The 14,888-nt window shown below is 42.4% G+C and overlaps 1 protein-coding gene across 1 annotated transcript in view; it reads left to right on the top strand.

The window, feature by feature from the left end:
* The window catches only part of TAFA4 (TAFA chemokine like family member 4), a 106,342-nt gene that overhangs the window by 30,594 nt on the left and 60,860 nt on the right, over window positions 1-14,888 (top strand). Inside the window, 2 exon segments of the mRNA XM_075073149.1 lie at window positions 3,876-4,011; window positions 8,124-8,239. Coding sequence (XP_074929250.1) covers window positions 3,932-4,011; window positions 8,124-8,239 — 196 coding nt within the window. The 5' untranslated portion in view covers window positions 3,876-3,931.

Genomic DNA, 14,888 nt, shown 5'->3' on the forward strand with positions numbered 1-14,888 from the left:
GAAGCAGGGCAGTGTTTTTCAGTTATGGAATTTGAGGCCCAGAGAGGCTAAGCGGCTTGCCAGAGTCTGTAGTGGAGCCGGGACTTGACCCATCTCCCAAGTCCTAGAGTAGCACCCTATCCACAAAGCCTTTGCTCATGTGAACAGTCCCATTGACTTCAATGGAACTACTCATGTAAGTAAGTGCTCACCAGCATGAATAACAGTTGTGTAATCTGTTTCAATGCCATTAGAAATGGAAGCTTAATATAAGAATTACATAAGTTCCTGGAGGATAGGTCCATCAATGGCTATTAGCTAAGATGGTAAAGGATACAAACCCTTGCTCTGGTGTCCCTAAGCCTCTGACTGCCAAATGCTGGGAATGGCCAACAGTGGGTGGATCATTTGATGGCTGCCCTGTTCTGTTCATTCCCTCTGAAGCATCTGGCATTGGCCATTATTGGAAGACAGGATACCGGGTTAGATGGACCGTTGGTCTGACCTGGTATGGCCTTTCTTGTGTTCTTATGTAAGTATTTATTTACATGACAATAACAAACATGGAAGTAAAAACCTTACGTTCTGTGAAACAATATTTAAATTGCTGTCAATATGCATCTAAGAAAAAAAGGTTGCTTGTCAAATTCTTGATTCAGTTAATTGATGGATGGAATACTTACTCTGTGCAGAAAACAACAAACCACCTTCATTTTACTGGGTAGGCTAAAAAAGAATGAATTGTACCATGTTGTTCAGGACAGGGGGCTGTCATTGGGGTCTGTAGTACCATTATAGAGCATGAGGAGGCAGGTTAAATGGACTTCTCATTTTCCATGTAATGTGAGAGAGAGCTTTATGGTCTCCATATTAAGTTAGGTTTTGAAATTGGGTTAATGAATAAGGGCATAATCTTGCATTACTTAATGTGTCTGAAAACCCTATTGAAAGGGTACCCAGGTATGGCAGAATTGGGGTCCCTAGAGAGCCCTTCAGAGTTACTTGCATAAGTAAGGTTTGCAGTATCAGGGTCCCTGTTGTTATGGGGCCAATCTTGCAGAGTGCCGCCTACTGGTACAGAGCACCCACAATGCCCATGGGCTAGTTATTGTGAAGCACATCTCCAGTGAAGTAAAGGGTCTCGCCCATTGAGCCAGTTGCCGTTAAGCAGCTCACTACCTTCCAGGATCAGGCTCTGAGCTTGTAACTGACCAATGAGAGTATCGTTACCTGCCCCTGGCACTGGGGACTGGCTGCATGAGAAATCCAGACTTCCCCAGGAGATATCTTGACTCAGAAGGTCAGGAGTGATTGTATTGTTTGTGCAATCTGTAAACAAGTAATTGTTCTGCTGCTGAAAGTATTGCCATACCCGCTGGGTGATGCAAGAACCAGCATTAAAATCTGCCCAGGGGAACATTACTTTTATGGAAAACAGGCACAAAACCTAGTTTCGGGACTAAAATCTTGGAATTTCTTTTAACATAATCAGGTGAGATATTTTTTTTCCTATTCTCTTTCTCTTATTGACATGAAGCAGCTAGTCTCAGCCCCGTGATTGGATTGTGGCAATCCCATCCCCACAAACAACTCCATTCTTTCAAGAAGTTTTGCATCCAGATAGCATGGAGAAGCCTTGAATTATGCTAGTGGCAGTGTCATCGGTCTTTCTCTATCTAGTGACTGCAAATTGGAATATTCCATACTTTGTTTTTCTTTAATCAGTAAAGTAAACACAGAGCAGGTTACAATAAAAATTGCATTTGCTTCTAGACAAACCTTCAGGATATATAAAATAAAGATAGTAAATTTGAGTAGGAAACAGGTATGACCTAAAAACTAAGTAGTATAGTGTTGTATTGATTTCTGAAAGGGCAATGTAAAAATATATCTGTCTAATCTGAAATGGACAGACATGTATTGGACACAAAACATGTCAGTCATTCTCTCTCGTATTTTAAAGAAAAATTCTTGAATTTCTTTTTAAATAAAGCTTTGAGATAAGTTTGTTTTTTCTTCACTCATAGTTATAGAAGAAATTTATTAATAAAGACAATAGATCTTTGTCTTCAGATGCCACCCTACTAAAATCTTGTTTTGAACAGAGTTGCTGCATTGTATGGATGCAGGCATGTCCTAATACTCTCCATGTTGGTCAAACAAGGGAGAGGAAGAAAGTGATTAATTTGTAGCTTGTTATCCTGATATTACTTTAAGTCCAAGGATTTCTGTTTTTTCTCACTGCAAACTGAAAAGGAAAAGATAAGCATTGCAAACCATGGGCTTTCTTGCTTCGAGCATCAGCCACTGAAAGGCACCTGCTAACATGCTTTAATGACCCCAGAGATGCTATGCCCTCCAAAGGAAGGGTGTAATTTTGTATTGCTTAAAAGCAAATTCCTAATTGTTCCCATTGTGTAGCAGAATAACAAAAGTGGTGGTAGAAAATAAGAAAAGGTCATTTTGATCACTCAGTAGGCAAAGAGCCCATTATTATGAGCACTGACAAATTATACTGTGTGTCATATTTCTGATAGTGGAAGGTCAAGTTGAGCCCGGGGTAGGAGAGAGAACAAATATAAACAATAAAAGCAAAGGGACTTGAATTTTTATGAGATGAAATGTTCAGCTCATTATTTTATGGAACACATGTCAATAAAGCTATTAGAGTTTCTCTGCAGAACAATTTCTTGAAAATGCAGCTTCTGGAAAAACACACACTTATCAGCATGAGATCTGGTGACTGTCAGCGACTAGTCCCAATAGCAGACCCGGAGAATAATGTGATCCATTGTCAAAATGCAACCATATGCAATCCTGCGGAACCTCTGTTCTTTAGAACCAGGGTGACACTACTAATTCAAACTGGGAATGTGCAAGGTTGTCGTAATTGCAACTTGGTTTCGGTAAATGGAGGGTGCTTACTCCCCACCCATCTCCTACCACTCCCCAACCTGAAACTAAACCAGGGTGGGGGTGTGGACATGTGATGCTGTCTCTGAACAGCTGGGATTTCGCCAGATGTGGAAATACTAGAGTTCTCGTGGATTTCTGTTTCAACTGGACACCAAATGCACCGGGAACTTTTCCAAGAAAGCCTTTTTAATGAGATTTCCAGCCCAATTCTGCAGATTTGGGTAATTCCTGAAATGCATTTGAACGTGTGGGGCTCCAGAAGCCCGGGGAGAATTCCCCCTGTGCTGGGGAAGTCTTTTCTGCATCCTGCACCGGCCCCACCCACATCATAAATGGGAGGACATGACAATGGGTGGGCGGGGAGGTGGCCTAGGAGAATGGAGCTCTGTTATGCCTGCATATAAGTAGTGCTGCTCCATGCAGCTGTAATCTTGCACTGGGGCCAGGTGGCTGAGGAACAGGGAGAGAACAAATGGCTCTCTGCAATGCTTAGGTGGGATGGCAAATCTGCCCCGTGGTGTTTACCTGATGGAATAAGAGACTGAAGTCAAAGGGCCTGATCCAAACCTTATTGGCAGGACAGGAACAGACAATGTTTCACGTGATCATGGGATGATGATGCCATTCCTAGGTCCCAGTGGAGTGTGGAGCCATTCTCAATCCCTAGAACTTGCTTGGTGGCTGGACAGCCTTATGGATATAAGTCACTACATATATGATCAAATACTGTATTCACCATATTTATTATTTTTGAATGGAATGATCTCTGCATAGAGTTAATCCAATGATCTTTCAAAACTGCCTTGTGATGTTTTCTCTGTATACTTGAAAACAGTCTAGCTAGCTCTCCAATACATTGCTGCCTTGTGACACTCATTGCACTGTAGATGGCACTGTAAAACAATGATTTTGTTGACAGAAATCTATTAAACATCACCATTGCAAACTCTAATTGCTGTTTAATCTGGTTTCCTCTGCAGGTCCCCAGAGCAAAGGAAAATTTCTGAAATGCAGAAATGCTTGTATGTAGCTGCAAATGGGAATTTGGAATAACTGTGAAAATCGCACTGAAATAATTGTGTTTGACTGGAACAAAATTCTTGCAAAGTCCCCAAGGTAAGACAACTTTTTATCTTTGGAATTGGCAATGAAGATTTGCCGTTCTGGTTAGCAGTAATGGGCATCTGAATCTGTCCGAGGGAACAGGCGAATGAATGTGTGCAAATATAATGTTTCTGAGAGAGTTATCCTGCTGCTATCACCTGCTGCTAAATGTGATGAAATGCTCACCTCCTATCCCATAGTGTCCATCTAACTTCAGTTTTCTCTCTCTTTTAAAAGAAAAACATTGCTATCTTTACACTAGTGAGTTGTAGACAACACCTTAATCATTTTCTTCTTCATGCAGAGGTTGTAGTGCTTTAACTACACAGTTATAGTTAAATTGGTACAACCCCCCTAGTGTCAATGCATTTATACCAGTATAAAGGTGCTTTCTATTGGTACAGCTGTTTCTGTGTGATTATGGGAATAAGCTATTCTGGTATAAGGTGTCTTTTATACCAGTATAATTGCATCCATAATATGGGTTGTTCCAGCACAACTATATTAGTAAAAAATGAGCTCCCTAAACAAAATAGTTATACTTGTACAAAAACTATGGCCTGGGCTACACTAGCAAGGGGGTTCGAACTAAGATACACAACTTCAGCTATGCTATTCCTGTAGCTGAAGTTGAAGTATCTTAGTTTGACTTACCTGGCCATCCTCATGACAGCAAGTCAACTGCCACGGCTCCCCCGTTGACTCCGCTTACTCCTCCTGCCGAGGTGGAGTACAGGCGTCGATTAGTGTATCGATTTATCACATCCAGATGAGACTCGATAAAGCGATCCCTGATACATCGAACGCTAACTGCTGATCTGGCAGGTGGTATAGACACACCCTATGTGTAGGCCAGGCCTTAGCGAATGAATTTGTCTAGTATTGGTCCTGCTAGTGAAGGCAGGGGCTGGACTCGATAATCTTTCAAGGTCCCTTCCAGTAGGTATATCTCCAATTATTATTATTTATTATGAGAGGGCCTTGAACTGAAATCCTGGATTCACTCCTCTGACCATATTCACCTCTACAGCCCAGGCTCCTCCCTCTAGGTCAGTACATTTAAGAACTGTTGGCTTTTTTAGAGGGCAATTGCACGACACCATGGGAAGCAAACTGCTCCTCTCTGCACTGCCGAAAACGTGGCAGGTTGCTGGGGTCAGATTTTCAGCAGAGTCCAGCGCTCCTAATTGGAGCCAGATTTTTAAAAGAGCTCAACTTCCATTTAAGCACCTAAATAAGGGCTAGATTTTCAAAAACGCTCAGCACCCGACAGCTTCTATTGAGAACAATGGAGAATCGGCCTCCTCCCTCAGGGAGAACAAAGGGAGCTGCTGGACCCAAAGCACTTTTGAACATTATTTAGCTGTCCAAGCGAGATATTAAAAATTTTCAAAAATCTGCCTCCTTATGCCCAATTTTCAGATATTGGAGGCTCCCCTTAACTTTACCTGGAGTTGTGGGGGACCAGCAGTTCTGAAAATCAGGCTCCAAATGTTTAAATTCTAAAGGTCGAACTCTGCGTTCAATTTCACTGCTGTGTATCTGAAGGAACACCACTGGCTTCAGTAGTGTTCCTTCAGATTTACACCAGGGAAACTGAGGTCTGGATTAGGTTTGCAGCAGATAGTTTGGTCTGTTTCCAACATTTATGCTCAGAACAATTGAATGATGTTGATGACAAGAATAACAGCATATATCCAAGCTGCATATTTTATGTGCATTGCTAAACTCCGTGTTAATCATGGGCTCCAGATGGTGCATTCAGGGGCATGTGAAGCAAGGGAAGTATTAAGGTGAAATTCTGCTCTCGGTTAGGCCGTGACTCCCCTTTGAAGACAATGGGGATAAATGAGAGAAGGATCTGGCCCATAGTCATCTTGGCAGAGGTAAACAGATTCCAAAGCATAGCTGGGTAGGTTACTATTATTTTTTTTTCCCCCTTAGTGCCATAGACTTCAACCATGATCAGGCCCTAGCCAAAAACATTGATAGTCCCTCTTACAACAGATTCACTTTAATGGAGTTGCTGGATTTCGGACTAGTTTAAATGAGAGGTGACTCAAGCTCAGACTGATCTGCTGAAATGGAGCTCCTCCAAGTTAACAGCTGGCCCTGAATGAGTTCCATGTGTGGAGTGCTTCCAGTACATGGCCCAGTGTGAACCTCCATTTTGTGGGTCTGATCCTCATTTACACCAAGACTCCTTTACATCATTGTAAGAGTTAAAAGGGCCTTAGTGTAAATGGGATTCAGGCCCTGTGTGTTTTCCCCCATTACAGCTTTGTTTGCACAGCATAATCACACACCGGCTTCCAGAGGCAGGTAGTTGCTTGTGATAGGCAGATATCTCTTTTCCTTTAAAGAAAATTTAAAAATCTTGTCTGGCTGCTTTAAGTACAACACTATTTTCTTAAATCAATAGACACCATTTACTTTTTAAATAGCCACTGTGCAACAAAGATGCTTCATAAAATAAATTTGCAGGGAGAGGCAGACTCTGCAAGGACAGCCGAACATGCGCCAATGTTGCTGTTTTCTTCACCAATGTATTTTTTTCCTCAATCATAAGATAATGGATGTTGCTAAAATATATTTACAACAGGATGTTAGCCTGATAGTTTGTGATATTACAAAGTGCTCCTGTGAGCTGTTTGGGCAGTACCAATATTGCCACTAATGAACAAGCGGAGAAGGAAAGTACTTTATAATGCAGGAAAGGAAAGAGAGGCAAGCCGTTCTAGATGAGAAAACATGAGATCTGGTTTTTGATGGTGTATGTATTTTAAATGTTTAAAATCAAATGGAAATGCTTCCTGAAGCCGTTACGGTAGAGGTGAACATTTTGTGAGGTTTCCTCTTTATATTTTTTGTAAACGTTCAGAATGTTCACCCACTTGCACGATCTGATTAGCCTAACAGTTTGAGGTACTTTATAATCAAGCGAGCAAGCTCCCTTGCAATTGCATCAGGAAAGCTGAACAGAAATCTGCAACAACAACAAAAATAGTTTTGTTTTTGTTAGTTTTTTGAGAGTGGTGTTTTGGTATCAGTAAGAATGCTCAAGATAGACTTTTCCAAATCCTAGCATGCTGGTTAACTCCAGATCAGGAGTCGCTGCTATGAAAAGAGTATTTAGTTCAATTTATGCACATCCATAAACTATTTTTATTTGAGACTTTCTTGCGTACAGCAATTGCTGAAAAGATGGAATCTAAGGGTACAAGTGCAAAGCACAATCTTGGGTACTTTGTATAAATAATACATCATCATAATTCAATTTAAGAAAATGATCACATTACCTTTCCACATGATGAATGCTACTGTGGAAGCCATGGCAGAGGAATGAAAGCCAAGAAGACCTGAGCTCTAACACGGCTTTCCACTGGGCCTGATTCTGCCACCCTTACATGGCAATGTTTCTTACTCCTCGAATAGTCCCATTGATTTCCACGGAATGAGCTGTGGAATGGAATGAGTTGCTACTCAGCATGAATGAGAATATGGGAATCTGCCCTTTATATTGCAGCAGTGCTGGGAGGAGCAGTTCCCCAACCTTGATGTGCTAGGCAATGCTTGCAAAGCAGATTGCAGCCAGATTTCCACCCGGGCTCAGCCCCCAGCAGCCCCCATTATTCTCGGTGCTGAGCCGTTGTAAAAACATAGGTGCCTAAAAAGGAGCTGAGCTTTGTTTTGAAAATCTATCCTGAAAATTATTAGAGGGATTTTCCTGTTCTGTTGCTGAATCTGACCTGGGTCCAGTTTCAGACGCTCACCCACTGAAAGTAACATTCAGTCTGTATATATTTAAATTGAATGTTGCTTTGAATATGTGAACGTGCAAGGGTCTTACTTTTAAACCTCAGATTCACAGAACCTAATGAAGTCACATAAGAACATGCATGGGTGTGTCAATCACCACTGCAGCGCTTCTAATTACGAACCACAGTTGGCAAGGAATTGATCCCAACCCAAGTGTGAATTTGATTTTTGTCAGTATTACCTGGTAATAAATCATTTCAGTCACTCGTCAGCCTCTTTTCAGCTTTCCTCTTCTTAGCAGCATTTTTACACTGTTCCCTAGTTATATTGTTCTTTCACTCAGCTGCTTTCTTTTCTGCCTACAGGATGAGATTCTGTGCCAAATCGATGCTTCTATCTCACTGGCTCTTTCTGGTCTGTGTGTTAATGGTGTGCTGTAAATTGTTGTCTGCCTCTAGCCACCATCCCCGAGGTCACACAGGTAGGAGCTTTTAAACTCATTACATGCCACTGAGACCAATTAATAACACTTGCAGAATGTTAGAGTCCACTTTTTAGCCATGGATAATTTGATGAAGCTGTTGACAATGGTTATAATCAGTGTGAAAGGTTAAAATAACAGCAAAAAAAAGAGTTGTTGTAATTTTATGTAGTGCCTTTCACAAGGCAGTTTTGGAGCAACTTCACAGCTGCTAAGATTTTTGGGACTTGTTCTTATCCTTTTCCTTTTCTTTTTTAAATCTTAACCTGTCATAAATAGATAGCTAAGGGTTAATGTTTCTGTTACCTGTAAAGGGTTAACAAAGGGAACCACACACCTGACCAGAGGACCAATCAGGAAACCAGATTTTTCAAAGCTCAGGGAGGGAATTTTTGGGTGTGTGTCTTTTGTCTGTGGCTCTGTTCTGTTGCTCTCGGCTCTGAGAGTGAACTTTCTCTCTTCAAGCTTCTGTAATCTTCTGTTTCCAAGTTGTAAGTACAAAGGTAGAAAGACAGTAAGCTTCTATTGTTTTTTTTGTATTTACATGTGTGTAGTTTGCTGGAATGTTTTAAATTGTATATCTTTTTGAATAAGGCTGTTTATTCATTTTTCTTTTAAGCAATTGACCCTGTATATTGTCAACCTTGATACAGAGAACATTTTTATGTCTTTTTCTTTCTTTTTTATATAAAGCTTTCTTTTTAAAACCTGTTTGAGTTTTTCTCTGGTTAAGGCTAAGGAACGAAGGGAGGGGGAAATCTCTTTGTGTTAGATTGACTAGGTTTGAATCTGCATAGCCTCTGGGTGAGGGGGAGAGACACTTAATCTCTCTGGGTTTGTGTTTCAAGGAATTGAAGCAGGGAAATCTCCTAGTGTACCCAGGGCGGGAAAATCTGGGGGAGGTAAAGAGGGGGAAGGGAAGTGGGTTATTTCCCTTTGTTGTGAGACTCAGGGCATCTGAGTCTTGGGGTCCCCCAGGGAAGGTTTGGGGAGACCAGAGGGCGCCAGAGACTGGAAATCTGGCTGGTGGCAGCGCTATCAGATCTAAGCTGGTAATTAAGCTTAGAGGATTTATGCTAGGCACCCACATTTTGGACACTAAGGTTCAGGATTGGGATTTATGCTTATGACATAACCAGTTGTACATATAGTTTCTGTTCTGAAATATAGCTTTAACTTCTTCTTGTTAATGTAGGCCCTTATCAATGGAAAGATTCCCTTTGGATCAGGCCCTTAGTGCTACCCGAGTCAGTCCTTCCATTAAATTACCCATACCCTTCTTGTTAAATTAATCCTTACTGTATATTAGCCATTTCTCTAGCATGGATGTTGAGGCAAACAGTGAAAAGATATGATTGAATCAGAAGAGGAAGTTGCTTTCTTGCAATGTTAGATGGTAGCACTCTTCTCTCTAGATGAGAACCTCAAGTCTGGCTCAAGCCTGATGCCCAGACTTGGGCTCATTCTCAGTGCTAACACTAGGGTGACCAGACAGCAAGTGTGAAAATCGGGACAGGGGGTTGGGAGGTAATAGGAGTCTATATAAGAAAAAGCCCCAAATATCAGGAGTGTCCCTATAAAATCAGGACATCTGGTCACCCAGCTAACTGTGCTGTTCAACACTAGAAAACGGAGCTTCATTTGTTAGAGGTTCTATCTTTCAGGTGAAACCAATATGTTGATGTTCTACTTTGCCTCTTCCCATGACTTGTCCAGGTGGAAGCTAAAGGATCCCTATGGTCTTGCCAAACTCCTTCTCTATTTAATACAAGTTCCAGCAACCAGGGTCCTATGTGAACTCTGTACAGCTGCTGTATTTGTCGACATGCTCATGCTAATCAGCATTGTTGCGTCTTGAAGAGTTGCACAAAGCACTAACTTGGATTTGTACTATAAATAACGAACATTCAGCCACCACTCAGTTATCACTTGGGGCTCTCCAACATTGTGAATCATCTTTATCAGGCTGCTATGTGTTACCTGGCACTGCTTTTGCAACTTGAAAACATTGAGCACACTGATTGATTCATGAGCTATTGCAATTTAACCTTTCTGTTGTACAGAAAAGGTCTCAGGCTCACTTTGATGCTTTGAGTAGTAGGATTTATGGGAAATTAAACAGCAAAGAACGGTAAACATTAGTTATTTTAGGACAGATATTTGCTGGGGAAAACTGACATAGCTCCAGTCACATCAGTAGGAATGAACTGATTTATAGTAGCTGAAGCTGTGGCCTAATATGTATAGTTTGATGTAAATCTGATCTGAAACGGAAGTGAAAGCTTGGTAGTACATATGCTGGAAGAGCTTGGTTGCTGCTGCTTGCACCAGCTGATAGATGACATTCTAATTAGGTAAGATACACTGTTAAACGTTCTGCACATGGCTAAAAAGTTTCAGCACTACTCCAGTTAATTGAACATCAGAGGATGATCTAGTGCTACCCTTGTATCCCAGATAGTCCTTTTCTTCCTCTGTGGAAATGGCCCGAGTCACACCTTACAGGGGAAAGGTTGGTTACAGACAATTGCATGTTGACCGAGGAAGGATTGGATGCAGAGAATTGAGTGAGGACCTTCCTGAAAATGGTCATTCCTGAGCAGCGGGTTCCTGATCTGACACCACAGTTGGATTTTCTTTCTTGAATGCAACAAAATTAGCAGTCGAAAAACATGCTTCTATAGACGTTGTCATTCAACCAAAAATTCAATCACAGCCTTGTAAAAATTAGTTTTTTCATGCCTTTTAAACTGCACTTTACATACAATCCCAAGGGAAGTACCTGTGACAGGAAGAGAACATCTATTATGTGTATGCATGATGGGTGTTTATGAAACAGTGCAAATGGTGGTATTCTTTTCACTTTACATGTCAGAATACTTAATTGCATATTTTGAGTTGACAAAATTTTTTTCCCTGTATCAAGCAGCTATTGTAGAGTATAAGCAACCTACTTGAAAATTGCATAAATCTGCTTAAGCAGATCACTCCTTGGTAGGTCCAAGACACATACAACTAATAGACTCTTAAACTTTTGCTTCTTATGATAAATTAGGCCAAAATCTGTGGTGCGTACTGAGGCAGAGCTCCCATTCAACTGGAATTTGACCTTTGTTTTATATAAAACTGTATATTTAAGTGATTAAACTTATCTCTTAGTACAGAATTAATGACCCAATTCTTGGGTGGAGATCTAGGAAAACATCTGCTGTCAACAGGTCCCTTTCAAAGTGGCTGGGAGAAAGTGTTAACCCTAGAGGCACTCAGAGGGCATAAGAACAAATTCAAGCTTTTATCTCAGTGCAGAAATCTTCTTTTCTCCCTCAGTCAAACAGCTGCAGTGTGTCGTTGACATGGTGAGATAAGAAATATGTCTCACTACCAGTGACATTACAATGGAAATCTGAGCCAATGTTAAAATGGCACTGTTTTGCTTACTAACTGGACACCATCAGTGTTCTGTGTTCAGGTTCACTGTTCACCAGGAATGATCAACGATAAGAGACTCACAGATTAGACCTTCCTTCCCCACATTCTGCTCCCAAAGAGCTGTTCTTTAGTTTCAGCAACTTCTGAGGAGTTTGTACCTTCTCCCTCCAGCTCCAAGACAGCACCAGTGTTTTTTAAAAGTGATAGTGTAAGAGGAACCTTTTGCAAGTAGGTAGTAATGTTCACAGTATCCCTTTAACAATAGTCTCACCCTGTAACAGGAGTCCACAAAGCTTGGTCTTGGTAGACTCCAAGAAGGAGAGGTTGCACACGTTCTGAGAAATGCTTATGCCCACTAAACAGGTAGCAATACAGCATGTTCATAGTATCCCCTAGGGGCCTAGCTTTTCAAAACAGACTAGTGGTTTGGGGTGCCTAGTTTGAAACACCTTAAAAGGGCCTGATTTTCAGAAAGTGCTGAGCTTCCACTACTGAAAATCAGGCCCCTTAAGGTGTCTCAAGTCCCCAAAGCACTGATCACTTCTGAAAATGTAGATCCAAATACCAATATTATTACTAAGGACGTTGATTAACCCCTAATGCCAGGGGCTGCTAGGATTCAAGCTGGAAAACCCCGATAGTTTTTTTTCTCTTTTAAGACCCTGATGCAAGGAGAGACTCCCATTGATCTCACTGGTGGTGGTCTGGGCCATAAAGAATACAAAGTTCTGCAGCTGTTTCACCAATACAGAGCTTGCAGGAGTGACTCTGCTGATTGCTGGCTTCTTATGGACAGAATGCTGTCAAAGTGGAGGTGTCCTGAAACATCTTGTCTGAGAAGAAGGATGTAGGCACTACAGTAATACAAAGGCTAGAAAAGCCAAGGGTTAATCTTTGCACCCTCTGTACTGCCCCACTGCTCTGTCTCCGTTTGTTTTGCAAAACATCCTTCACTACTGGAAGGCAGCAACACAGAACAGACTGTCAAGATACAATGCATTCAAACTAGAGATCTGAGATCCTGATCTTGACCCCAATATAGAGGCTTGGGCTCATTTGTAATGAAAATAGTGTAATCTGGTTGACATACATTTTGAAAACGTGCTTTAAAACAGAGGTAAATAAGCACTGAACAGGAAGAAATATCATTCCTATACTGTGCTGGAATGGGGTGGGGCCACTTTTAGTACAAGCAAAGTCTCATTTCCGTCTTTGTTTAGCGGTCATAGATGACAAGTCAGGATATGTAGAATAAATACTTTTTCAGGTAACAGCTAATTTATAGGCAAGATTTACAGGTCAATTATTTATTTATTTTTTTGTGTGCTGCCTCTGTCACAAGCCAACTGAGTAGCTTTGGCTTTCTTCACGCTATGCCTTATTCCTTTGCTACAATAGCTACCTGAAATGCTCCCAACCTGGGTCTGCTTGCAAGTGGTTGGATACTGTGACTAAATAATACTTGGCTGGGTAAGAAGCCAAGTGCATGTATTTAATACCCATTTAGAATCTATTGGGTTGTGAATGCCAGAAAGAAGGGTTCATAGTTTGAGCCACTTGTTAGGAACAGGGTCACCTGCCGCTGCTGCTTCTGCAAAGCTGTTTTGTAATTTGTTGCAGTAATCAATTTGTAAGCACCTAGAGGAGAATAGTGTTATAAGGAATAGCCAACATGGATTTGGCAAGAAGAGGACCCAGTGGATCTAAACTGTCCCTGAACTACATACTTTTTAGCAGCACTCTTGTTGGATAGTTTATCTCCCCCCAAAACAAGCCTCCTGAAAGTAGTTGTTGGGCTGGATTCTCCACTCCGTTACACTTGTTTCACACCTTTTGTGGCTTGCCTTTCCTGCCCTGCACCATGGCTAGGAATAACTGCAGCCTCTGTATTCAGGGGGGGCAAAGGGACTGCTATGTCCATGCACCCCACCCCGCAAGAGGGGGAAGGGCTGCGGTGGTTCTTCCATCTCTTTCTCCCCCTCCCCCCACCACAAACCTACTCCCACCCCCGAAAAATTGGATTTTTGGAATGACAGGCGACTGGATACTGGTTTGGTAACAGAATGTGAAGGACATTTTGTCTAGAGATGGATCAGACCCACAGATCTGGGCAAGGAGGATGTATGACTTTGAATCTGGATCCAAGTTTTGAAAAGGGCCCTATTTTTATAATGCACCAAACCAAATCCTTGTTATTTAGAAAAGGGTAAATATCTGACTGAATCTTGCTGCTTTGCCCCAGCTCCAAGATTGGGTTGGAATCTGCTCAGCTCTTCGTGATTTTAAACAAGAACTTGACTGTTAGCCTGGATGCCTTGCTACCACTGCATAGATGCAGGGGAAGGCAGAGGTTGGTAGGGATAAGTTGGTGCCTTGCTGGATCCCTGGTCAATGACATACTGGGGTGCTCAGGGCCTCCTGGTCCTTGCCACCACACAAAAGGATGCTCAGAATCACAGGCATCAATTTTTTCTGCGCCAGTAGGTGCTTGCGCCCCCGGCCCCACCTCCACTCCACTCTTGCCCCAAACTCCCCGCCCTAACTCCATGCCTCCCTGCCCCATTGGACCCTCCCCCAAATCCCCACCCCGGCCATGCCTTCTCACACAAGCACACTGTATTCCTCCTCCTCCCCCTCCCTCCTAAGCTTGGCACGCGAAACAGAGGTTTCGCGGTGCAAGTGCTGGGAGAGAGGGGGGAGAAGCAGGATGCAGTGGTGGACTCGGGAAGGAGGCGGAGGTGAGCTGTGGTGGGGCAGGGCACTGCTGGTGGGTGCAGAGCACCTGTCAATTTTTCCCCATGGGTGCTCCAGCCCTGGAGCACCCACGGAGTCTGTGCCTATGGTCAGAATGACTTCTGTGCCTTAGAGTTCACTCCCTCTCAAGAGTCTGCTATTGAGTACTCAGGGTACTGGCCTTTCAACTATGGAAGTGTGGTACATGCACGGCTCTGCGGGTTGGGGAGTGGGCTCAAGAGTGGAAAGCAGTGGCTCAGAATGATGATGTGGATGAAAACCCTCCTATATTGTCAGTTCCAACCCTCTTGATGACATCCCCTCAGAGGGCAATGGAAAAATCTGTGCTTTGAAGCCTGCAACCTTCTCTAGCGACTCCTTAAAGCAGAGCCCTGCTCTGTATGGTTTACATAGGAACCGCGATTTATAGTGAATGCAAGGGCCAGCTTTCATTTGCAAACTCTGACGGGGCAGGATTGCACCCATA

The sequence above is a fragment of the Chelonoidis abingdonii genome, chromosome 17, assembly GCF_003597395.2.
Source record: "Chelonoidis abingdonii isolate Lonesome George chromosome 17, CheloAbing_2.0, whole genome shotgun sequence".
NCBI lineage: Eukaryota > Metazoa > Chordata > Testudines > Testudinidae > Chelonoidis > Chelonoidis abingdonii.